The 27,145-nt window shown below is 34.8% G+C and overlaps 1 protein-coding gene and 1 pseudogene across 1 annotated transcript in view; one reads left to right on the top strand and one right to left on the bottom strand.

Annotated features, from left to right (window-relative positions):
• The window catches only part of CDH12 (cadherin 12), an 893,592-nt gene that overhangs the window by 715,218 nt on the left and 151,229 nt on the right, over positions 1 to 27,145 (top strand). The window contains exon 5 of the mRNA XM_033110569.1: positions 933 to 1,227. Coding sequence (XP_032966460.1) covers positions 933 to 1,227 — 295 coding nt within the window. The remainder of the gene's footprint in view (positions 1 to 932; positions 1,228 to 27,145) is intronic.
• LOC117024897 (39S ribosomal protein L42, mitochondrial-like) lies at positions 18,512 to 19,028 on the bottom strand (annotated as a pseudogene).

The following is a 27,145-nucleotide window of genomic DNA, read 5'->3' as shown; positions in this document are numbered from 1 at the left end:
GAATGAATTATAACATGCCATTTGTCTGTGAATCTGAAAGGATTATCAGTGATTCTACCCATCATTTGAATGAGTAATATTGACTGACTCATTGAAAGGTATCAGTCTGTCAAAATACCATACATAACTGAAACTGTCCTCCTCTGCCAAAAATTTCCTCTCCTTCCAAATGAAAAGGCTCAATGTTTTCTCACTTCCTTATCTTAACTCCCACTAAATTCAGGTCCTTTATTTCTATTTTCAGGCTATTTAGAGAATTTATGATTTGGTATTTATGACCAATTTTATTTTAATTACAACCATCATTTAAAATGAAACAATAAGTACACTTAAAGTTTGTGCATTTCATTTTATGAAAATTTTATTCTCAAAAGTATATAAAAGAAGTATATAAAAGAATATATGCAAAGGTTCGCACTTGTGTTTATGCATGCTGATGTATTTGGGGGCTATGCTTTTGATCCCTGAATGCATTGAGAAATAAGATGGATTGACAGAGTATGAATAGGAGGACAGATATATAAGCTATCCATGTGATAAGTCAAGTAGATGAAAAGGTGAACGATGGAATCTCTGGGATATACTGTAAGTGTTCACCATGCTTTTTTCAAACATTTTTTGGTGTCTGTTTAAAATGTTTATGATCAAAACATTAGTGTGTTTGTGTGTGTGTGTGTGTGTGTGTGTGTGTGTGTGTGTGTGTGTGAAACAAGGATAAAGTACCATAAGGTTTTTGTTTAACTCTTCTTATTAAAAAAAATTATACCATAAGTATTGCTTTTTAACATAGGATCACCACTTTAATGGTCTTTATTCTCTCTCTCTCTCTCTCTCTCTCTCTCTCTCTCTCTCTCTCTCTCTTTCTCTCTCTCTCTCTTCTTCCCCCCCCTTTCCTTACCTCTTTCTCTTCCTCCCTCCCTCCATCCCTAAAGCTCCATTCAGACTTGGATAAGGGAGAGGGCACTGTTAAATACACCCTCTCAGGAGATGGTGCTGGCACCGTTTTTACCATTGATGAAACTACAGGGGACATCCATGCAATAAGGAGCCTGGATAGAGAAGAAAAACCTTTCTACACACTCCGTGCTCAGGCTGTAGACATAGAAACCAGGAAGCCCCTGGAGCCTGAATCAGAGTTCATCATCAAAGTACAGGATATTAATGATAATGAGCCAAAGTTTTTGGATGGACCTTATGTTGCTAGTGTCCCAGAAATGTCTCCTGTGGGTGAGTAGACAAATCAAAATTTTGTCATATACTACGAGGCCTTTTCATAATTTGTTTTCTGAAGGTTGATATAAACATCTTATTTGTAACCTAGAAAATTATTCTTCCAGAATAGGGGACACATTTATTTTCATTTATTTGTTTCAACTTTTTTCTTTTTAGTTATTTTTTATTTCCTTTCTGCTCCATTTTAAAGATATAAATAGATACATAAATATCTAAGGTATGTAAGATTCTTCACTATTTTCCAATATTTGCGTTTCCCTGAACTCATGGAATTCCTCTGTACTTTACGTATAAAACTCACTTTGTACTGAAATTTATTGTCATTATAATTCCAGATGTCTACAAAAAGCTGGGGGGTAATTACCATACCCACCAAATACCATGTAGTAATTCTTGGCTCAAAGTAAATTATCCAAAACGATTATCGCATCCGGGTCTGGAAGTGGTCCAGAAAGGGGTGTGTTGCGTCCTTCGTACCTATCAATAGAGATTCCAGAAGGATGGTATTGTTTTCTGTACTGCTATAGGTAACCCACAGTAGTTAAGCTGTCTCACTAGGAAACACATATCATTATGAAGTCATTATTAGAATAAATTTACAATTAGGTTAATGTATCATCATCGTTTTTAATTATTAGTAATATAAATTTACATTTCTATAATAACCTAGATTTACAAAGTCCTATAATACGAGTATGTATTTTAAGGTCAATGAGTTAAGATTTTCAGCTTTAATGGCAATTTTAAATTAATAATGTTTATTACTCAGTCACCACTGTCAATCCCTCAATTTATTTCAAATTCTAGTTTCTAGAACATTTGTAAGATAAAGGTACTCATCACTTCTGTGTTACAACTTGAAACTCATATGTAGGCCATTGTTAGAATTGTCTAAGTCTGACGTTCTTCAGAGGGCTTCTGCTTCCCCTACAACCATCCCAGACACAGAAGGAAGGTTGCACAGAGTACCCTGAGGGCAGAAGCAGGTTACTGGCTATAGGACTTGTCACATGGATTTACCATAAATGCACTTGAAATTGTGTCCATGACCTTGTCAAGCATTCAAAGACGTATTCTCTCCTTGACTTGAGAAATCAGCTGAGAGTAGCTCACTTATATTTAAAATTTGTATGTGCATACTCAGGGCTGCATATCTGTTCGTCAGTTTCTACTACATTTTTTGAGCCGCCTCTTTCATGCGGTTCTATTGTTGCTGGAGATGGAGATGTAAAACTGGAAGACGTCTTATTAGAAAGTAGTATCTGGAAATGGGGGAGCGTAATTTTTAAAAAGTGTGCCTTGATTTTACAGGGGGAGAAAAATGGACGTAGTATTTTTGAGAAAAGTATGACTTTTAAGAAGACAATGCTATTTAGTAATTAATGGTTTAACCCAGTGCTGACTTCGTGTAAATTGGAGATATTTACATGAATTTATGATCCTCAGTAACTCTTTATTATTAAAACAGCATCCTGAAAGCATACATACACACCCCTCTACAGTATTAGAAAATCCTCCTTATTAGATAAACAATTAGGTCTTTTGTTGTGCTAATTAGGATAAAGAGTAGCTCTAGAGTCTGAACTGAGCCCCTTATGTAAGGAGCTGTCAGCTAGTGCCTGAAGAGAGAAACAAATCTGGGAAATCAGGCAAGCGGTAGGTGAGGGAGAGAGCAAAACAGCTTTTGTGTGCTAATGGGTTGAGCCATAATTTGCTGTGACGCTGTGAGGTATCAGAAAGATCTATGGATGAATGTGTTCTTTAAAATGTTTTTCCCATGGACCATAATTGATATATCTCGTTGGTTATTCAAAGGACTCCAGTAAATACTTAAACTTATTTTCAATGTACCCACTCTTTTTATGTATTTATTTATTTTTAATGACAGAGGAGTATTTCTTTAGAATATGAAATGAGATCACATGCTATGAGTTCACCCAGGTATTCTTGGTTTACGTTTAACATAATATGCTCTTTTCCAATAAATACTAAAAAGCATAAACACCACATACAAATTAAGTACTAGAATTTAATATCTACCATGCACTACTTTTGCCATTCCCCACAATCCTGCCTATATACATATAATCAAGCAACACAGGAGACGCGTTAGAATTCTGGTATTTGTTGTTTCTGCATGTACAGGAGAAACCTAAAGCTAAGAAAAACCTACGGTGCATTCCGGGCATCACATCAATATTCTTAGACCCCTGAACTCCACTCCCAAGCTCACCCTTCTCACCACATGGAAATGCTGCATTGCTCTAAGTCTCTTTGTCCAAAAAGTATCCTTTTCTCACTTTTCCCCACATCCCATCTAGGCAATTCCTGCCTCCAAGACCAGATGGAGCTAATCGTGGTATATTAGACAGTATAGCTATTGTCGAAGCAAATTTCACTGTCAGTTTTATGTATGTGTTTGGGATAGTCTCTAGGAACTAACTGTCCTCTCCCAGTAATTGAGAATGTTGCTATTTCATTTTCAATAAAAGAGAAGGATCAACCAATTTAATATGTATAGTAAAATACCTTATTTTGTATAATAATACAAAATATCAAGAAATATTGGAATAGCAACAAAGTTTATTATGCAAATGTCAATTTAGCAATAATGGATTGTACATCTGAAAATATGATGAACAATTAATCTCAGAATGAAAATTAACTAACGTGAAAATTACAAAGAACATAACTGTACAAAGGACAGATGGTGGTGAGCAGGGTGGGTAAAGATTTCAGAGGAAAATCAATATTTAAGACTTGTAAGACTGTGGAATATATTTAGTTTCTGAAAGTTGAAGAAAATTCTAGTGAATCTATGAATTGTTTAAGAGACAGGTCATTTTGTTACTAACTTGTACGGTATCCAATATGCCATGGAAATAATATTCATAGATAAAACACTTTTACTCTGATCTAAGGAAATTACTTAATGATCCAGACATTTCCTAACTCAAAGTTACTCCTTGGAGACAAATTTGGTTGTTATGAATGTGGTCTTAATTCTCTAAGATCACTAGAGTAACAATGAATTACGGTAATGTGCCCTCTTTAATATCTGGTGATTATGTATTGATAAAGTGTGCAGTTTAAGTAACTTTTCCAAGTATGCTGACAGTTTTAACATCTTCAAATCCATACTCCTACTTGCATTATCTTCCTCTGCCTGAGCTAAGCCATTTTGAGGCCGCTGATTGGGTTATTAGTGACCAGGTCTCTATGACACATTTTATAGATATCAATTCTGAATCATAATTTATGTAGTAAGACCTACCATTTCCTGATCAATAGTGAAGGGCCAGGTGATCTAACTAGAGACTTGCATTCCCTATTTAATTTAACCATTACAATAACTTCATGCAGTACTGTTTACTATTTGATCTTTGTTTTTATGTGAACACTTAACTTCTATGTATCAGAAAATAGGAATGACTCTAAGGCTCTTTAGAACAAAATTAATTGCAATCAATTATGGCTTTTTTCTAGGGTTAGTGGCTTTTAAAATGTCTTTGGGAACTTTAGTTTCAATTGCAGATGAGCTGGTTAAGACTTTGGAATGTATATATTATATTTATTATATCAGATTATATTATATTATGTGATATTATATTATATTATATTATATTATATTATATTATATTATATTATAATATATTAAGTTGAGATTGGGGGTCCCTGATTAAAACAAACTTTGAGGAGTAGATATCTTTTATCCAATGCCATAAAAAAAGTTTAAGTGACATAAAACAGGGTACACTTAAAGGAAATTACACTGCTGGCTTAATACAACTTCTGTTAACATGCACCCCTATTTTTTTTTAATATGAACCCTATTTTGTTTTACATGAAGTTTGGGGATAAATGCTAAGATGAAATTTTTGGTAGCATTTTTAATAGGTTATTAAACAGAGAATATTTTCTACACGGTCATACTTAGCGGAATTCCAAGAAGGAAATAGAAAGCTGTGACTATACTTAACATTAATGTATTATATCATTATAATAACTTAGAAATGTGTATAAATCTCCACATTTTCTTGCTTTCACAGAAGTGACATAGGGATAGGAACCAAGAAATGAAAAGCAGATATATTATCTTACCCCATGTTGTAGTCTTGACCACAGGGAACATCTCAAGTGGCACAGTAGGAACAGGTAAACTATCATCAATCTCCATCTGTGTCCCATAAACAAAGTTTTTGTCAGGAAATTAGAGACAGAATTGGATGCATTCTACAAATAAAGACATTCTCCTTGTATAATCAAAACACATGGATCAAAGTCAGGAAACCTACTTTAATGAATTATTGCAAATTAATACTTAGATCCCATCCAGGCTTCATCAAGTGATTCAATAATATCTTATATAAAAAAACCTTTAAGTATGTTAAAGTATGTTGCTTTTAAATGCTAGGTCTCTTTTGTTACCTTCAATCTGGAACAGTTCCACACCTTTTCTTAACTTTCTTGACTAACAGTTTTGAAGATTTCTCGACTTTTTTTTTTTTTTTTTTTTTTTTAAGAATCTCCCTTATAGTGGGTAGTTCTGATGTTTCCTCACATGTGAATTCAGCATATGTACCTTTGTTAGGTGCATCACAAAGGTTGTATCCTATCAAGTGAAACATGGTTTTGATTTGTCCCATTAATAATGATATTCACTTTTGTTACTTCATAAAGGTTTGGTGTTAGTTATCTATGGCTGCATAAAAAATAAACCAAAACTTAGCAGTGTAAAATAGCAACCACTTATTGTCTCACAGAAACATGGGTATCCAGGAGTAGCTTATAAGGGCACCTCTGGTTCAAGGTCTCTCAAGAAGTTGCAGCCAAGCTATTGGCTGGGGCTATGGCCTGATCTAAAGGCTTAATAGCAGGGAGGTAGGGATTTGCTTCCATGCTTACTCATGTGGTTCTTGGCAGGCCCCAGTCCCTTGCTGCATGGACCTCTCTTCAGAACTACCTCACACCATGGCAGCTGGCTTCCCAGGGTGATCAATCTAAGAGAGCTAGAGAGAGAGAAAACATTTCTGATCAAAGCCACAATCTATTTATAACCTAATCCTGAAAGTGACATCCCATCACTTCTGCCATATTTCTAATTGTTAGAAGTAAGTCCAGCCCACATTCAGGGAATAGGATTATACAAAACCAAGAATACAAGGAAGTTGAGATCATTGAAGGCCCTCTTACTGTCTGCTTAGAACAGTCTACCTTCTGCCCCCAGTTATTTATGTTACTCTGTCATACAATATTTATTCAGTACCTTTCTAGGATGCTCAAATTTTTGTCTTATTATTTCACAAGTTCAAAGTCCAGAAACTTATCATTTAAATCAAGGTGCAAACAAGGCTCCTTGGATTAAATTCTTCTTGATCTGTAGACCTATGATACTAAAGAGACCAGTTCTTTATCACCCCTCAACACACAATATTCAATGGTGAAATGTGCATAAGATAACTTCTATAGAAATTTCTGTTCAAAACGGGGGTGGGATGCACAACATAAAAGAGTTACTGGTCCCTCACATTTCTGAAATCTAGTTGGTAAATGTTGAAAGTTCTTTGATCAGGTTCAAGGCCTGGGAATATTTGTCTCGGGCTCTCAGTTCCACTGTCTGTGCTCTTGGTTCTACCTTCAGTGGTAGCCTTCCTTCTCAATTAAACATAGCATGTACTTGCAAATAAGCAGCTTGATGATTTGGCTTCATGCCAATAGAATTCAGTGTGTCTAACGGCCTCCTCTCACTGTACAATCTTTTTTTCTCCTCCTTTAGTCCATGCTTGTGATGTTTCTGTATGTAGAACTTTTTTTTTAGAACTTTATATGTTATATGAGTACCCCATGAGTTTTCTTGGGGTTTGCTGAATTAGTCAACCAGTCCCTTCAAAATAAATCCTTCTCTACCTTGGATTCAACTTAGATGCCAGAGTGACAAAGCCTTTACATGAATTAGGATCCTTATTGTTTACTGGAGAGAGAATTTGTCTGACTAGACAGTAAGCTGATGGACCGTCCTTGGTCTTTCTAAGAGCTTAGCAAAATATTATAGTCACTCCCATAGCTTTATCTTTTGACCATGCTTTCCTATGTGCCGTGGATTTAATCTATGCTTAGAAACCTCTTCTTATTTTGCTATCATTTGCCATCTGGAAAGACCAGGGATCTTTAAAACCAGCAAGATCCATTTTGTTGAAAAGTTACTAGGTCAATTTTCTATTGTCCAAGTAAATGCAAACCACAATTTTGCTAAAATTTCGGTCACTCCATAATAATTATATTTCATCCATAGCTTCCAATATGCTGTTCTTACTTTCCTGCAAACCTTCAAATGCAGCACATTCCAAGTCCAACATTCAATAAATGGTTTGCTAAAGGCATTTTGTACTGACATTCTCCCGAAAGACCCCTGCTTGACTGCAAAACCATCCCCATGTTTTAAGTATTTGTTATGGCAGCATCCCACTACCTGGTACACAATTGGTATTATCTGCTACTACTAGGTAACGAATTGCCCCAGTATTTAGAGGCTCAAAACTACAAATATGTATTATATATTGGTTTATCTGAGTCATGTATTATGGGCTCAGCTTAGTTGGGTGTCTCTCCTTCAAAGTCTTTCATGGATTTAGAGTAAAGTTGGCAATCAGGAATGTGGTTGCATCAGAACCTGTGGGAAGAGGCACTTCCCAGCCTACTCAGGTCGTTGTCATCTTGGAGTTGATATCCTGTCATCTTCCTTTTGTTCGGAACAACTTGATAAGCCCATTCCACACTCCAGGAAAAGGGATTAGGCAATGGTGTGAATATCTGAGTTACACATAACTGAGGTCCATCTTCCTTACATTAGATGATGACTTTAGTATAAAGTTAATCCTTATCTCTTTGTGATTATTACATATTTTGGCAAGCGGTATTTTGAAACTGGAGAAATAACCTGGTTTTCATCATACTTTCAAGTTATTCTATATTTTTAATTCATATCAGTGTGATCTCACGATTTCTTACTCTATTCAAACAGTTCTAATCTATTGGTATAATTCGTTATTTTAATATTGACATTATTTTAGATTTGGCCTGCGAAAGCTCTTTTAAGCTGATTGTGTATCCTTTAGGTGTTGCCCTTTCATTACTTAAAGCATTCCCTACTTTTTGGCTGAAAACTATGTCTGGGGCTTGTTTTGCCCTATTCCTGCCCCAGGTTTAGAATTAACTATTTCTCTGAGGAAGTCTCTTAAATAAAAGGATAACATGTAGAAGCGCGAATCTGGTTAGTACGTATGTTCATTGCTGTTGGACTGTCATTGCTCCCAGTCAGTCGGCACAACCAAAGAATAGATCTACTATGTATAGATACATGTATAATGTTTATTTCCATGTCCTTTTCTTTAATATTGAAAACCATGATTTCTACCGATACCTCCAACTCTAGTATAACACCACCATTTACTCCAGTTTTTCTTAAACCCTTTTATAACCCATAACTCTCTTTTCTAAGAGTGAGAAATCTGGCTCTTGCTATCTTGAATATATTTTCTTATTTGATCAAGCCCCTGTTTATAACCAATTTTTCGTTGCCACCATCCTTTCAGACCTCTTGCAGATGCTTTGATAACTCCATTTCATCTGGGACAATCTGCACTGGCTGCTCCCACTGTATTTTATTACACTGTGGAGGCTTTGCCCACCTCACTGGGGCTCTGATTCCCACCCTGGACTGTATTTCCCACACACCTATGCCTCCTCACACGGACGGATCTCTGATACTTGCTGGCAGCCCTTCTGTGTGTCACCTTCATCACTCTGCTCAGGATCCAATCCCTTGCTCTATTCGAAAGCAGTTCCTCCCCAACTTCTCCATCCAGTATCTCTGCCAGCACAAAAGCCTACCTCCCCCAACCCCAGCAAAGCTTGAGGACTGAATTATTCTAGAAGATCATCAAGGAGGAAGAGGTTCTCTTTGATTCATAAAGGGACTTAGCGTGTTCCTGGAAGTTACTGTCTAGGTTGTATTTTTCGCAGGCATTAACAGTATTAAATCAGGGGTCTTTCATCCATTGTTTTCCTTCTTAATTTGTTGAGCTGTGTCCGCACTTTTATGTGAGATGCCAAAGATGACCTAGAGAGTGATTAATAAGGCCAGAATCTATTTTTTGCCAAAATACTGATTTTTAAATCTTCTTTTCCATGCTGGGTCATATCTTTTCTATTCTTACAGTCAATTGAAAAAAAGCAAACAACCAAACGAAAAAACTAAAGAGTTCTACAGTGAGAAAGAGAACAGAGCTCAGAACTCTGTGGTAATATGTTCTAGTCATGCAGTTTGTGGGTGTTGAACGTGTTGAGTACAGTTCTCTGTTCTATTATTTCCTAGTTTTGAGCGTTTGCATAGGTTATTTTACCGTGTTGCCCTTTGGTTTCCTTACCTGCAAATGAGGAATAAAAATACCTTGTTTCCAGAATTATTACAAGTAATAAAGGAGAAAATGTATGTGCAGCACTTGCCACAATGCCTGCGAAAATGTGATCAATAAATGGGGAAGGAGCCTGTTAAAATTTGGTGATCATTCTCAGAAAACTCACAGGAGAAAGCTGAAGTTGAAGAGGTCCCAGCTAATTATCTTAATCCCTTTTTTTTCCATGTAGTTACTCCTTCTCACACATGAGCTCAATATTTACTATATATATATATATATACACACACATATATATGTGTATATGTGTGTGTGTATATATATACACACACACACATATATATACATATATATATATATTTTTTTCCTACAAACTATACCAAGTCTATTTAAAAACCTAACAGACATTCTATCCCAATTTACATTTTCTTTGGTGTAGAGTACTCTTTTGCCTTAATGTGTGGAGACAAGCTGTTGATTTGTAACAAATACCAATTATCAGATTCCACATTTGCTTTGAAATCCACTGAGTCACTTTAACACATTTGATGAAACTGAGCAAGGCCTGGTGATCCCGCCAGTGTCAGCAGTGAAGTGTCTGTAGCACACGGCGTGGTAGAACTATTTTCAGGGCCATAGGATGTTATGACTGTGTGTTCAGGGAGCATTTCATTCCTCTGTTTGATCCCTATGATTCTATTAGTGGTACAATTGCAAAGGTAGTGATATCGACAATTTTTGTGTGGTTTAGAGAGAAGTGTATGAATTGTTTTAGTAGCAGCACAGTGTGTCCCCAAACATAAACCACGTTGCATTGATCGCTGATTTAGCAGCCACTGATCAGCAATAAGTGTTAAAAATTAACAAGTTCCTCTTTTTTTTCTCCCGAACAGCCAAATGACTCTAAACATTAAGTATATGTTAGTAGGAGTTGCTTTTTGGCCACTGAGTGCTTCAAAGCATTAAACATATTTTCAAAGTATTACTCTTTCCCCAGCCTCCAAGTGGTTGTAAACATTAGATATGTTTCGTAAAAACTGCTTTGCCAGCTACTGGCAGGGTAGCTGTGAACATCATTTTTCTTGAAAGTTGCCTTCCAGCTGCAGGACTGTTTTTCCTTATTTACTCTATTCTGCTTAGTTTTTATACACAACAGCAGGCAAAAGGCTACCTTGGCCCAACTGTCTCTTGCTTTATGATAAGTAATCAGGGAGAGCAGTTGCACCTACAAAAAAACCTGCTGGAAATAGGAGTTCTCTGAGGTTCAATTGTTTGTATTGAACCTGGGTACTCCACATGGATGTCAGCTAACATTTTCCAAAATAATTTTTGCTTCTGCTTTCCGTTGTGCTATGTGTTGAGCTATGAAGGTTGGCATACACTAAGCTTAGCATTAAGGAAAATAACTTCAAGCAACCAGACACTGATGGATTATACCCATCGATCAAGGTGAAAATATTCCATCAAGTGAGCAGGCTCAAAGACAGACAAGATGGCAGAACTAGTAAGTTAATGAGCTCTTTAACCCAAACATGATGAAGGACTTGAAATCTATGTCTGGAAATAACTCAATGTGACAAGCACATATAATTCAAAGACAGTGAAGAGCATGTCACTGTATAAAAGTCTATCCAGGAATTATCCCAGAAAATCTGTTTATTTCAACCAAATTCACAATAAAAACCGAGGTGGCACCTGAGTCAACTGGGGGGAAAAAAAAAGAAACAGTTTTATCATCTTGGTCATAGTAATTTATCATCAAGCCAAATAATTATTCAGTAAAACTTTGATTTCTACAGCATCCAAGTGTTTTCCAAATAATATAATATTGTAGTTTGCCAAATGTTTTATTCTAGGTGTATGTTTAGCAGATTCAAATATTCACAGCATACCTATTATGTACCAGGAACTTTTAGTTACTTAGATTAGAACGATGAGATAAACTGACAAAAGCCCTCCCCTCAGGACACTTTCTTCCCAGAGGTCTACTGCAAGGGAAGCAGACTTTGTTCTGTGGACTAAATCCAGCACATCACCAGTTTTTTATTGGAAAACATTCACACTCATGCATATATCTTGTCTATGCCTGCTTTCACAATACATTGGCAAAGGTGACAACACAGACCATATGTTCTGCAAGGCTAAAGTGTTTATTATCAGTCCTTTATATGAAAAGTCTGTTCAGACATAGGATAGTGGATTGAGTATCAGAGAGGACATTAAAATAAGGTCAACATTTTAAGTACACCTATGAAGCAGAATGTTTACTCTAGAAAATACTTGAAAGGAAGAAAGACAGAAGGAAGGAAGGAAGGAAGGAAGGAAGGAAGGAAGGAAGGAAGGAAGGAAGGAAGGAAGGAAGGAAAGAAGGAAAGAAAGAAAGAAAGAAAAGAGATAAAATGAAGAATGTAAACAAGTATCACACTAACATGTGCTATAAAATCAGATGGTCTATTTAGTCCATGCTGAAAGAAGTAGGTTTACTTTATTGAAATCATTTAAGCACTGTCTTAAAGTACTAAAGCTTCATGATAAAGTTTGTTTTGTTTTGTTTTATTCACCTGCAAAAGCAATTCTTCTTTCAGTCATTAAACTATATATATATATATATATATATATATATATATATAGTTTATATATATATAGTTTAATGCAACTATATATAGTTTAATGACTGAAAGAAGAATTATTTTTTGCGTATATATACGTATATGTATATACATATACATATGTGTATATATATACATTTATATGTGTGTGTGTATGTATGTGTGTGTGTGTATGTATATATATAAATCAAGAGTAAAAGTTTAAAACTAAAACTAAGAAGTTTGAAAGAGGACAACCTCCAGATTGGGTTGAAACATTTCTTCCCCATGTGATTTCTCAGGATTCATAAGTTCTTTGCCTCACTAAGATATACATGGTGAAAGAGAAATTGAAAACTACAGAAAGCCAATTTTAAAAAAACACCCATATTAACAAGTACTACCCAGGAACTGTTACAGTAAACTTCTTCAGAAAGTAAGGTCAGGATGAGTTTATCAAGGTTTTCACTATTTTCAATTTTAAACAAAAAACTGAAACTTGAAAATATGAAAATCAAAAGCTACAATTTTACAAATAATTTTTTAAAAAATGAATATCAAAATATGGTACAATTTGTGTAATCGGCCATGGTACTTGAAGAAAAAAAAATGTCAAACTGTCATCCGTGTTCATTTTGCCTTTGAGAAAAACATCATAATAGGATAATTTCATGAAATGCTTTGATGGTAAGAAAGTGCCAAAATATGATTAGCTACTGCACATTTCAAATTAGACAAGAAAGCAATTGGTGGCAGATTGAATATCGAAAGAATTTGTCCCATGCCCTTTTTCTTCTCTTTCTGCCTGTGTTTCATCAAGTATATGCTGTTTGGCAGTGAAATGATTTATACTGAAAACATTGATATCACAAGAATTTAGGAACTGCATTAGAAGAGGAGAAAACTCTTCCATGTTCCCAAATCTTTTAAAAAACATAACTGCCATTTCTGAAAGAATTTGTCATCTTTATAGAAGTAATATTTTGATAACTAATATTAAGTGCCTCTTTAGTTAGAGGCTTCAATTAGGAACAACTCACTCGTATGATTATGTTTATATTTCCATTGTCAAATATATTTACTTACTATTTAAACTGATTTCCCTTTTATTATGTTAATTTCTGCACGGTTAGTCATTGGATATTCTAGTATTACACAAGGTCGTGTAAATTTTTACGACCTATATTTCTGATCCCTGATTCTTTAAAAAATATAATGTGCTACATACCAAAACTAACAAAGAATTTTAAACTTCAGAAATACAAAAAAGATTATAAAAAATTCATTTTTAAATAAGTCTCAACTTTGTACAAAAGATTGCTTAAATAAAATGTATAGAAATTCTATTTTGTATTTTTTAAAATAGGATTTGTGTGTCACCTGAACCGTAACAGAGCCCGCAATCACCAAGACCATTGTCTTCATATGTTAATTTTTAATAACAAAAGCATGTTTAATGTTTCTTAACCTGGAAGAGCTATTAGAGTTAAATAGTTTAGAGTGTTTTTATACAGTAATAAAAATATTATTTGGTATTTTAAATAGAAGAAGAACGGAGACTTAAAGATTATTTTTTGAGTCCATACATTTATTTCTCATGAAAATAAATTGTGGAAAGTATCTAAAAAAGAGTAGTACAATTGACTAGAGCAAAGCTAAGAGAGTGTTTGTGAACCACTGATTAAAAAAAAAAAAAAGTGCCTTAATTCTAAAAAGGTAGACTAGTATAGGGAAAACAAAATGGTTCCAGGAGTACCAAAGTTCTGAATTCAAAATTTGATGAAATATGGGAGAGAGTTTATAAAGGTGTTTCCTTTTTGTAAAGTTTAGATGGTAAGGGTATTGTTTGCCCCCAATAATGTTGTTTTATTAAGAGAGATCCCATTTGTAAAAAACAAACAGACAAACAAAAAACCTAAACCCTAGAAGGACTAGTCATTTCTCCCTTTCTTCAGCAGCTTTTTCTCCTGTAGGGTTTCAGATTTGAAAAGATAAGGATGTTCAATTGCTTTTCTTTACTATCTTCATCTTTGTAATTGTTCTTGGTAAATCACATAAGAATAACATTTCTAGAAACACATCCTTCCAAAAAAAACCCAAATATATATATTATATATATATATAATTTATATGTACTTATATTACATATTATACAATAAATATATATTACATATTGCATTTATATATTTTACATATAAAATATATGTATTTTGTGAAGTACCATTTATCCAAAATATTTGATTTAGGACTCAGAACACAGGAAATGAGATATGATAGGTATAAAATATAAGAAAAATACAATGCTAAAATATGTCTACTGGATATTAGAATAATGTCTTGTGGTTCAAATTGTTGAACATAGACTGAACAAACACATTTATTTCTTCTTTGTTTAAAAATACCTTTGAAATAACAGAATATAATGCTTATATGAAATAACTACAGGAAGCTGGGAAGTGTTCTACTAGCAGACAGGAAGCTGGGAAGTGTTCTACTATCAGACCAAAGAGTAAGAAATTTCTAAAGAACATAAATCATGTCAGAGGGACTTCTGGTTTTGGCCAAAATGGGATTATTGGTATCAGGCTGGTCTTTTCGCCATAAACAACTATGAAACCAGACAACATATATGAAGTGACAGTTTCTATGTATGTGACAAGTAGTACAAGCTTCTCATCCTGGAGAGAAGGGAAAGACATGAGACAAACCCCACGTTTATCTGAACTCTCTGATTAGGGGTACTTTTCCTATCATGGTACAAGGAAGTGGGTTCTGAGAATAATGAGTTGAAAGGTAGAGATTAAAGATTACAGTTGCTGAAGTGACTGTGGTTTGCTGAAATGGCTAGAAGGAGAAGCATAGGGAAGCACTGCAAAAGTCAGAGTAAGGGTTTAGCATGGGTTTTCACCAAAAGCTGTTCTACGTATGAACAGAGTTTGTCCCCGTAAGCTCTGCTGAAAGCAGACACTGTGGGGTTAAGATACTGGTGATAACACAGAGCAGGGAGATGATGTTATTGACTAGTCACTGGGAGAGGCTGAACCAGGCATCTCAGACTTGTATGTGAGGTGCCAGAAAGACTATGCAGTAAGAGTAAGGGCTATTTCCTTCAGTAAAATCTATGCCTTACATCTAAGCACAAGAATGAAAGAGACTTTCCTCAAATAAAGACCTAAACTAAGATTGACAAGATCAAAAGAATTTGCCAATAATTTAACTGCCCTCAAAGAACTATCTTATGGCACTTACCAGTAGACAACATCCAATTTTCTACAAAATTTGTAGTATGTGGTAAAAACAAATGCAAGTTATGCTAAGAAACAAAAACATTGGATCAATAATCAAGAAAAAAATCCCAGTCCGTAACAATAGACATCACAGTGACTCAAGTGTTGAAAATAGATATCTATTGTCAATATATTTAAAGACTAATGGAAAAGATTGTAATGATGATGGAACAAATTATGAAATTATTAATAACGGATATACTTGAAGGAACAAATGCAATATATGCAATTAACAATTCACTGGAAGAGCTACACAGCAGATTGCAACCATTACAAAAAAGACAAGTGATGTTGAAAACAGTCTTTGAAATTATCCCATCTCCAATAAAAGAGGAAAATGATTGACTAAGAGGTTGAGTGACTTGGGATGATATCAAGCCATCAAGCATAGGTATAATTAGAGTCCAAGAAGGATGTGATAGAAAATGGAGCATAAAGATATATTTGAAGAAATAATTGCCACTGTTTCCAAATTTTGATGAAAAATTTCAATGTGGATATCCAAGAATGTCTACCAACAACAATAAACACAAAAAGGCTAAAAAAGTCAATGATATAATTAAATAGAAAAATTGAAAATATCTATTTTGTAAACTCTCAATGCTTTTAAAAGGTTGTTTAAAATGTGTCATAACTGGCATTTTTGGTTGATTTCTGTGGGACATGTAGTTCAAATAACTTACGTCTGCATTACTAAAGATCAGAATCTTTGCTAATTCATGTACTTAGTACATTTTATATATTGGACCATTTGTCTTTTTCTAATTAATTTTATTTTAGAACTCATTATGGAAACTCTATTTTATGTAAAAAAAAATTGGCATTAATTTCCACCTGAATGACCATAGGTAAGTGACTTGACATTTGTAAGCACCTATTTTCTCATTCGTAAAATGGGGATACATATGGCTGTATGTGGATTAAAGAAATCAATGTATAAAATGTAATATAATAACTGAAAATAACAGGAACTGAAAAATTAGTGCTCTCAGCCATCCTATCTGCACTAACATACATGGATATGAATGTCACAAGGTAACACTTCATAACCACTCTTCTCAGTAACGTGAATTGGGTTGTTATCTCCGGGGGCATGCACTTCTCCCAAACAAATCATGTCTCTCATAGAGCTTTCCTCTCACTCTTATAAATTCCTGCTATTCTCCTGTTTGTGTTTAATAGAGGATAAACTCTGCTCACAATCAGAATCAAATCATGCCCAGAGAATAAAAGCTAGAAACAAGCCAAACATCAATTCAATTAATTACTGGTCTCTTTTTCCTTCAGAACATCAGTTGTTTGTCCCATACTAAAATCTCTCTTGTTTTTTCCATAAAAAAACAGACAAATGCTCCAATAGTTACAAGCAACACACAAGGTTTCAGAATGCAGTCTCATGTCTCAATTGTACCTTGTAATTGTTGTCTATTTGCTTATAAATGTTTTTTTTATAGCTTTGTGGGACATCATGTTGTGATTTCTATCAAGCTTCTAAGGAACAAAGTTTATTTAATAATGCCTATGTTTTATTCCTAAATTTAGTAAATGCAGTGTGAATTGTCCATACAAATACTAAATCTGTAGATTCCAAACCATAAGGGAATTACTACAATTAAAAAGCATAATGCATATATAATTATAATGAATAATATAAATAATACACAAAATAATGTTTTTCTAAAGCATTGTTGCACTATGGTGGAATACTATTTTCACTGTTTTCCCAGTGCATTATTGTCTCGTTAACTCTCAAATGTGTCCCAGTTTTGACAACAAATTATGTAATTCCTTTACTTCTAATTTTTTTTCTGTATTACATAACAATCATCAGTTCACTCAGTCCTTCAAAATTCTTGTACTCACTTTATGTCATCAACAGTCTTTATTCTGCTGAACACAGCATGAACCTATCTATTCAAACACTGTTTCAAACATTGAATTAGAGCGGGAATATGCAGTTCAATTTCCTAGTGACATAAAGCCGGGAGTTCTTTTGCCATGGTAGAGGCACTAAACTGGCAGTCAGGAAAAATGCATAAATATGTTTAGGATAATGTTACTTCTATTTGCAATATCAACTACTGATATAATTATAGTGCCACATGGTTTAGTTTTCTCCTTTGTAAGAAGACAGGGTTGGACTGGATAATCTTTAGAGATCCCTCAAAAATGCAATTCTGAGATTGCATGTAGACATATCTACTGAGCAGACATATCTACTGATACAGATAAGTATGCTGTTATGTATAAAAATATGGATTCGGATCCTTAACATTTTGTTTTATAACTCACTTATTTTCAGGGTTGCATTTATGGATGTTGGACCTGTGCATTTGTTCAACGTCCTGTAATAGAAGGGCTTTGCATTTGGTTAAATCTCTGTTGTCACCATCATGGAGTTTTTAATATTTTGAACAATGTATCCCATATTTTAATATTTCACTGGGCCATGGAATGTTTGTTGCTGTTCTGCTAATTTGCAAATGAAACTTTTCTTTAGAACACTACCAAATTAATAAGGCAATGGATTAAGAAAAATAATCTGCAGTGGATTATAAAATTCTGAACCATTTTATCCTGAAACACGACAGTATTTTTCTACAGACTCCCATTTTCTATTTCTTTAATTGTGTCTGTGCTGTCATTTGAAGAACAGTCCATTCTTGAGATGCTGCACTAGTGAGTGAAATAGCAGCATTGTCGACTATCAATATGCAATTCTAAAGCAATGGCATAGCCCTAAGGGAACATTTTGTGTGTTGGCATTGACTAGGGTGTTTTGGTTAAGTCAAAACTTTAATTGATTAAAAATTTACATTCCTATGTAGTTCCTACACACCAATATTAGGAAAAAGGACCACACAACACACACACAACACACACACACACATAGTACCATCTGGGGAAAAAAATAAGCCAATTTTGGATTTTAAACATATGTCAACAATTGCTTGCCTATATATTTTTTAGATGAAATGACATTTTATCATTATTTTATAATATACCATACTAGCAAATATGCCTGACTGCATTTTTTCAAATGGTAAATGAAAAAAATGTTTCTCTTTAATTTCCAAAAACCTCAATATCATCTGTCTTGGAGGATTCAGTTTCTTATGATGTCCGTGATACTTCCATGAGTATACCAACAGTGCTTAGTAGGAAAGAACATTGTGCTAAGTTGTTCTATCACGGGTGTTTGCTCAGTGTTCACCTTTTCCTTCCAGTCTGGTTTTCAGCACTTGATCCCCTGTTTCTTAATGATTATGCACAGGATCTGGCCAAGGTTTTGTGTGTTCATATGGACTGTCCACAGAAGGATGGTAGCATACTGTCATCCTGCCATTAAATGTCAAAGCAAGCTCTACTTTGCAATCATTGTCATCTGGAAGAGAAGAATACATGGATGTATGACAAATGCAATATAAAACTCCATTTCAAATTGGAATTAAATATCTCAAAGTAGATGTGTTTGATACCGCACATTTTACCTCTGCTACCGCCATGGTGAATCAAGGTGATTATCAAGTGGTATGAAGAAAAGATGATTTGATGAGAAACTGATTTTATTTTATTTTATTTTGTATGGGTTTTATTAAAAATATAGCTAACATACACTGTTACATTAGTTTCAGAGGTATACCCTAGTTATTCAACATTTATATACCTAAAGAAGTGATCACCATGATAAGTCCAGCAACCATCTGACAGTGTACCACACTATCACAATATTATTGACTGTATTCCCTATGCTGTACGTTACATCCCATGAATTATTTGTTTTATACCTGGAAATTTGAACTTCTTATTCCCCTTCACCTTTTCCTCACTTTTTAAATTTATCAATTACAGTTGGCATACAATATTATTTTATATTAATTTCAGGTGTATAGCATAGTGGTTGGGCATTTATATAATGTAAGAAATGACCCCCCTGACTAGTCTAGTACCCACCTGTTACTATACATAGTTAAGACCATATTATCAATCATATTCACTATGCTTTACTTTTATCCCTATGACTATTTTGTAACTACTGATTTATACTTCTTAATGCCTTCACCTTTTTCATCCTGTCCCCCAAACCCCCAACCATCTATCATTTTAGTAAATCTAATACCTATCTGATGCCATATATAGTTAATAAAATATTATTGACTGTATTCGGTAGGCTATACCCTACATGTCCATGACTATCGTGTAAAGACCACTTTGTATTTCTTAATCCCTTCACCTTTTTCACCTACACACCCAACCGCCCTCCCATCTGGAAACCACCAAAACGTTTTCCGTGTCTATGAGTGTTTTTCTTTATTTATTTTGTTCTTTAGATTCCACATACAAGCGAAATCACATTGCATCTGTCTTTCGCTGTCTGCCATGCTTCACTCAGCAAAATACCCTCCTGGTCCATCCATGCTGCAGCGGATCACAAGAACGCATTCCCTTCCATGACCACACAATATTACATTGTATATATGCACCACCTACTCTTTATCTGTTCTTCCATGGACAGGCACTCAGGATGCCTCCATATCTTGGCAATTTTAAACAATGCTGCAATGAACATATGGATGCACACATCACCTCAAAGTAGCATTTGGGGTTTCTTTGGATAATTACCTAGAAATGTGATTACTGGGTTCTTCATTTTTCACTTGTTACAGCCTTTGTTTTAAAGTGTATTTCATCTGGTATAAGTATTGCTACTGTCACAGCTTTCTGTTTTGTTTTGTTCCCATTTTCATGAAATATCTTTTTCCAATATCTTTACTTTCAGCCTGTGTGTGTCTTTTGATATGAAGTGAGTCTCTTGTTGGCAGCATATGTAAGGGTCTAGTTTTCTTATCCATTCAGCCACCCAATCTTTTTATTGGAACATTTAATCCATTTGCATTGAAAGTAACTGTTGATAGAAATGTACTCTTTTGCCATTTTCATATATATATATATATACCATGTTTCCCCCAAAAAAGGCCTAGCGGGACCATCAATTCTAATGTATCTTTTGGAGCAAAAATTAATATAAGACCCAGTCTTATTTTACTATCAGACCGGGTCTTATATAATTAATATAATATAATATAATATAATACCAGGTCTTATATTAATTTTTACTCCAAAAGACACGTTAGTGATGATTGTAAAGCTAGGTTTTATTTTGGGGAAACATGGTATATATATATATCTATATCTATTTGCCGATATATATATATATATATATATATATATATATATATATATATATATATAGCTAGATATAGATATAGATATAGATAGATATAGATATCCTTAAAGAAGTCCCTCTAACATTCCGTCTAATTCTGATTTGGTGGTAATGAAGTCCTTTACCTTTCTTCTTGTCTTTGAAGTTCTTTATCTGTTCTTTGTTTCTAAATGATAGCTTTGCTGGGTAGAGTAATCTTGCCTATAAGTCCTTTTGTTTCATCACTTTGAGTATGTCCTGTCAATCCCTTCTGACCTGCAAAGTTTCTGTTGAGAAATTAGGTGATTGTCTTATGGGAGTTCCCTTGTAGGTAAATAACTGCTTTTATCTTGCCACTTTTAAGTGTCTATCTTTGCCTTCAACCTTTGGCATTTTAATTATGTTGTGTCTTGGTGTGGGCCTGTTTGGGTTCATTTTATTTGGGACTCTCTGTGCTTCTTGGGCTTGTAGATCTATTTCCTTCACCAGGTTAGGGAAGTTTTTAGTAATTATTATTATTATTTTTGAAATAGGTTTTCAATTCCTTCCTCTCTCTCTTCTCCTCTGGCAACCTAATGATGCAATCATTGGTACACTTGATATTGTCTCAGAGGGCCCTTAAATTCTCCTCATTTTTTTTTGATTTTTTTCTCCTGTTCCGATTGGGAGTTTTCTGCTACCTTATCTTCTAAATTGCTGATTTAGTCCTCACTTCATCTAAGTTACTATTGATTACCTCTAATTTGTTCTTCACTTCAGTTATTGTATTATTTATCTCTGACTGGTTCTTTTTTTTTTTTTTCCTTTTATGTTTTCTATCTCCATTTTTATGTGTCCTATCTCTTTGTTGAACTTTTCCCTAAGATCACTGAGCATCCTTATAACCAGTGTTTGGAACTCTGCATATAGTAGATGCTCATCCCCAATTTCTTCTTTTTTTTTCTTCTTTTTTCTGGAGATTTGTTCTGTTCCTTTATTTGGAACATTTTTCTTTGTCTCCTCATTTTGGCTACCTCCCCGTGTTTGTTCCTTGTATTGGGTAGGGTCACCATGCCTCCTTGCCTTAGTAGAGTGGCTTTATTGTGGGAAGCCAAAGTTTCTTGTAACTCTGGGCCTTGCAGACTGGCTCGGTTTATGATTAACCTGCTTTTGCTCCTAAGGCATTGTCTTTGCCTGCGCCTGGAGGGTGCTTACAAGCTGCTGAGGTATGGGATAGGAATGGCCGGTTCCCGGACACTGAGGACTGATGATTATCAGGATAATTGGTGGGCTTTGTCATGAGATAATGACTTTGGGGAAGTTTCAGTGATTTTGCAGTTTCTATGTAGAAGTTAAAAATTTACTCTCAATGAGGTAATGCACACTCGTGATGGTTAAGCTGCACGTACACAGATGGTATAAATTGGTAAAGGAAAGTAAACCCGGTGCTTCAGCATCACTGGAGACCGATCGATTGCATCATCATTTGTGTGAGTGTCTTTTTTCATTCCCACTCCCCCATTCAGGTACTGATCGACTCGTGGCGGCTGGCACGCCACACTTTATGTAGTAGGTTTCCTCTGGGACCCAGTGGTGCAGTCTCCCTGGTCACCAGAGCCAGGTGCTTCAGGTGTGTCCCTTGTGTGGGTTGTGTGTGCACTCCTATTGTAGTTGAGCCTTGGTTGTTGTTTGCACATCAATGGGAGGGATTGACCCTCAGGCTGATTGGTTGTGAGGGGTGGCAGTGACTACAGTGGAGGAGCTGTGGTGTAAGCGCTAAGCCTATAGAATAGGGTTCACTTTATTGGGGCTCTGGTGTCTGCCCATTCTGCCCTGTGGGTGTGTCATCCTTGGACATGGCCAGGGGACACTCTGGCTTGATCTGAAGCTGGCCACCAGGTGGGCCAGCCCTGAGGCCTCCTGGGAGGAGATATGACAAAGATCAAGTTTAGCCGCATCCTGTGCTCTGCCCAGGGTTACCTGGTATGAACCACAAAGCAATTCACAGATAGCTGTCACCTGCACTGGGCTCAAAAGTGCCTTGAGAGGCCAATCTGTGAACTTAGGCCAGCTGTCCCTAGTTCTGGGCTTAGGGATGATCAGCCAGGGGTATGGGACATACCAAAACCAGATGATGCTTGTTTGGGTTTTGTGAACCAGTGAGAGATTTTGTTAAAGTCTGTAGCATGAGCTAAGATAGGTTGTTTGTATGGAAAGTCACAACGTGAGTCAAAGAAAAGCCATTGGAAGTTGCTTGGGTATGCCTGAAAGTTGATGGGACATCATCTCAGGGAATCACTAGGGCAAGGAAGACCAAACGTGGTAGGCAATTTGATGGAGACTCACAATTGCTGTTTGCTTGCATCTGCCTACGTCTGCACGTAGGGAGGGGGAGGGCTCAACAAATAAATTATGGCTTCTGCCAGCTTTTCCGTCTGGAAGAAAGCTGCCCCTCCAGCCCGCACCCTGTATTTAAACAATTTAGTCCATCCCCCTATGTTCCTGGGACCTTTTGAGCTACTGCCTCAGCATTGGAGCTTAGAGCCACTGATTCTGCTGGTGAGTTAGTCCTTGCATAGTCCTTTTAAGAGGAGCATCTGAGAGTGCATCTACCCTCTGTTGCACTCAGCCACAATCTCTGTGGGTTTTCCTAGCCAGAAATTATGGGGACTGCTCTCTCTGGCACTGAAACCCGAGGCTGGGACCCCTTGCTCCTCAGGGGAGGACTTCCACAGATGAGATATCCCTCCAAATTTTTAATGATCACACATAGCTGTGGTATCACACTGTTCCGTGTTTCTGCCCCTCCTACTCATCTCGAGTTTTCTTCCTCTATGTGTCTGTAGTTATAGGGCTTTGGTTCAGCTAGACTTCGGGTGATTCTCAATAATGGTTGTTCTGTGGTTTAGTTGTAATTGATGTGATCCTGAGAAGAGGCGTGCACAGCATTTACCTACTCTGCCCTCTTGATTGGAAATTTGAGAAATTACTTTTAAAATTTGCTTGTAGGCATATCTAGTTTCATCCTTTGATAGGTGCTCATTGTGAGCTTGCCTTCTTGCCTTGGTCACATACATATTTAAGAATAAATTAACTATTATGTAAATACACTTACTTAATTTTATATTGTCAGCTCTGTTTTTTCTCTAGGTCTAAATAGAAAAAAAAAATTATATTTAGGAATGTATGGACTCTCTCTGCTTTGCTCATGCATCGCCCACACTAGTCAATACTAACTCACTAAAGGGTCATCTGGAGGTTTGACTTTGTTTGGGGATTTTTTCCACTACTCTTGTGTAGTTTGCAAGCTTGTGTAGCAACTCACAAATGGACTGTACATAATCTTACAAAAAATATATCGTTAAACATAAAGAAATGAGAATCATATTGCTAGTGTCATGATGTAAAATGTTTTAGAATTCTGAGTGTTGTATGTGCGTGTATATATATGTATTCATACATGATTATATACATATAAGGATACATATAATCTTGCAATTTCTCTTAATAAAAAATGAATTATGAGAAAAAATAATATAAACTAGTTCTGTATAATTAATGTATAAAAACCTAGGCAGAAAATCAGAAAATCTAGATCTACTACTTTCCTAACTATAACACATTATCACAAACTTGGTGGATTAAAACAGCACACATTTATTTATAGTACTGCAGGTAAAATGTTTTAAATGGACTTACAGGCTAATATCATAAGCTGCTTTGCTTCTGGAGGATCTAGAGGACAATCCATTGATTTGCCTTTCTACCTCCCAAAGGCCACCTACATTCCTTGTTTATTCCCCCTTTCTCCATTTTGGAATCACATCACTTCAACCTCTGCTCCCATGTCACTCATCCCCTCTGTCATTCTAACCCTCATTCTTACTCATATAAGGACCCTTGTGATTATATTGGGTCCACTCAGATAATCTAAGTTCATCTTCCCATCTCAAGATCCCTGAATAGTTACATTTTCAACATCCTTTTTAGCACCTTAAGAAACATATTAATAGCATTTAGGGATTAGGATGTGGACATTTGAGGGATCCATTATTCTATCTACCACATAGACATTATTCAGATTCCATATTTGAAAATAAAATATTCTTCCACTCAACAATGAAGCTAAATTAGGAGATGAAACTGGCCACATCAGTCTCCACATTGACATTGGAGGATGGTTACACTGTTCATCCTAATTCTGTGTAGAGACTTTCCACATAATACTCTTTCTACTAAGTGTCTTGTCATTTAATTCTTGTCTTACTTCAAAGTCAAAGAACACCAACCAATTTGCCAAATATATAGTCTATAAGTTCTTTGAATTCAACTACATTTACTAAGTACAACATCACTAATTTAAGTTTCATTTAGTGAAATAGACTTTTAGTCAAGTTTCTTAATGAGAATGACCAGTAATGTTTTTTCAGTTTGGTTTTAGGCATAAATTGACAAATTATTCATAATTTGAAATATCTGAGCTCTAAAATAATTCATATAATGAATAATAATTTTATTGATTTAAGTATGCATTTTGGTTAAATGACTCATCTTGATTTTTTTTAATTTATATAAATGCTGAACAATCTCAAAACCATTGCCTTTTTTCAAAAATTGTCAAGCAAGGTGCATTGATGTTTAGATAATTTCACATTTAAGTTATTTCACATTTTCCTCTTAGGGATTACGTTGCCATCCTAAAGCTTGCCTTTGGCTGGAGTCAGTTGCCTGTAAATTTTTACCTGCAAATAGTCATAGAACAATATTGAATATTAGTGCAGCTTCTGGTAACTAAAATAACCTGCAGCTAGCTTGCAGGCAGGAGTGAATATTAAAATAGATGTACTAAAGTGCATTTCAAAACTTAAATCCTTTTTGAAGTGAAGGGAAAATTTACAAATAGGAAATCTGTGACTCTCATGAGCATAATATATTTCAAGTTCAAACATAGGTTTAAAAATGGTTTACAGAGAATTCTGGAATTCAAGTTGCATTCTCAGATGATTTTTTTTTTTTTTTTGAAATAAGTATAAAGGATAGTAAAAGAGAGATATAGATAGGAAGAAAGGGAGAAAGAGGGAAAGAAAGGAAGAAAGAGAGGGAAAGAGAGATATTGTGCAAACGTAAGTATAAAGACTTTTGGACTATTACATTTGGATTATCTAGTAATGTGGTGAACTTTATACGGTACTACATGAAGTAACAGAATATAATCAGATTTATATAGATCTTTCTCTGAAGAAAAATAGATTAATTGGATATTAAAGCAGTTTCTTACAGCTTATTTATTCTCAAGGGTATGTCTGGCTGTGGGGTGAGTTTTTGTAACCAATCACTTTTTTTAAATAGCTGTAAACTTCACAAGTTAGATGAAGTATACGTGACAAGAGATTTTTGCATGTGAAAAAGATGTAATATTATTCTTACATTTATGTCAAATAAACATAAATTGTAAAGGTTTTATTTTTGCTCAAAATAAATGATAATAAAATTAATACATTTTAAGCGAAAGCAAGCTTGCCCGCCCTCCAAGATGATATCCAAAGACGTTTGGCCTGTTTTTGAAATTTGAGACTTACTTTCAATAAGTCATAGTTCTTTACATAGCTTTCTATGTTTTTATTTAGCACGAGTACACATGGGATCATTTTTTTTCTAATACATTTTCTGAGGCACTTTTAATCATTTGGAAGAAAGGAAAAATATGTTCATTAAGTAAAAACTAACAAACATATACAAAGTAGAAAAAAGTTTCATAAGTACTTAGAATTAATAGTTGAATAGGTATCAGGTTTTCAGAGTTCTTTTTTTTAATTAAACTTTATTGGGGTGACAATTGTTAGTAAAGTTACATAATTCAAAGCACAAACTTACTTTTAAATTCTTTTTCCAGTTTGCATTCAATATAGCTGTCTATGCCTGTTACTGCACATTTTATACAAATGAGAAATAAATTAACAAGTATTTTATTGAATGAAATAAATTGGAAAAAAATCATGTTAAATTTAATTGTGACATGTTGTGTATGAAAACTCATTTAAATATATATTTTGCCAAAGTTTCTATTAAGCCCTAAATAGACACTTGTACTTATTAACTCATTGGCATGTAAAAAAAAAATGTAATTATGATATATTCTTTGAGAAATTCAAGTATTCAGAATATATGAAACTAAAAGTACAGCTAATTTGTCCTACTCTTTATGTACTATATATTCCAAGTCTTTATCTATGATGTTATATTTGTACAAAAGATATGTCAAGTATACATATATATATAATTTATTATTTTCACATGAATCTTGTTAACCTATAAGTATATTTACATGATGCTCTTTTTTTTCTGTTTCAGTACATATTCAGCTAAGTCATTTTTTTTAGAGGGCTATATACTTTTCTATAACATGGGCATACTGAGATTTATTTACTTATATCCTTA

The sequence above is a fragment of the Rhinolophus ferrumequinum genome, chromosome 7 (genome assembly GCF_004115265.2).
Source record: "Rhinolophus ferrumequinum isolate MPI-CBG mRhiFer1 chromosome 7, mRhiFer1_v1.p, whole genome shotgun sequence".
Taxonomy (NCBI): Eukaryota; Metazoa; Chordata; class Mammalia; order Chiroptera; family Rhinolophidae; genus Rhinolophus; species Rhinolophus ferrumequinum.
Note: the sequence above shows the minus strand (reverse complement) of the source record. Positions and strands in the feature narration are given on the sequence as shown.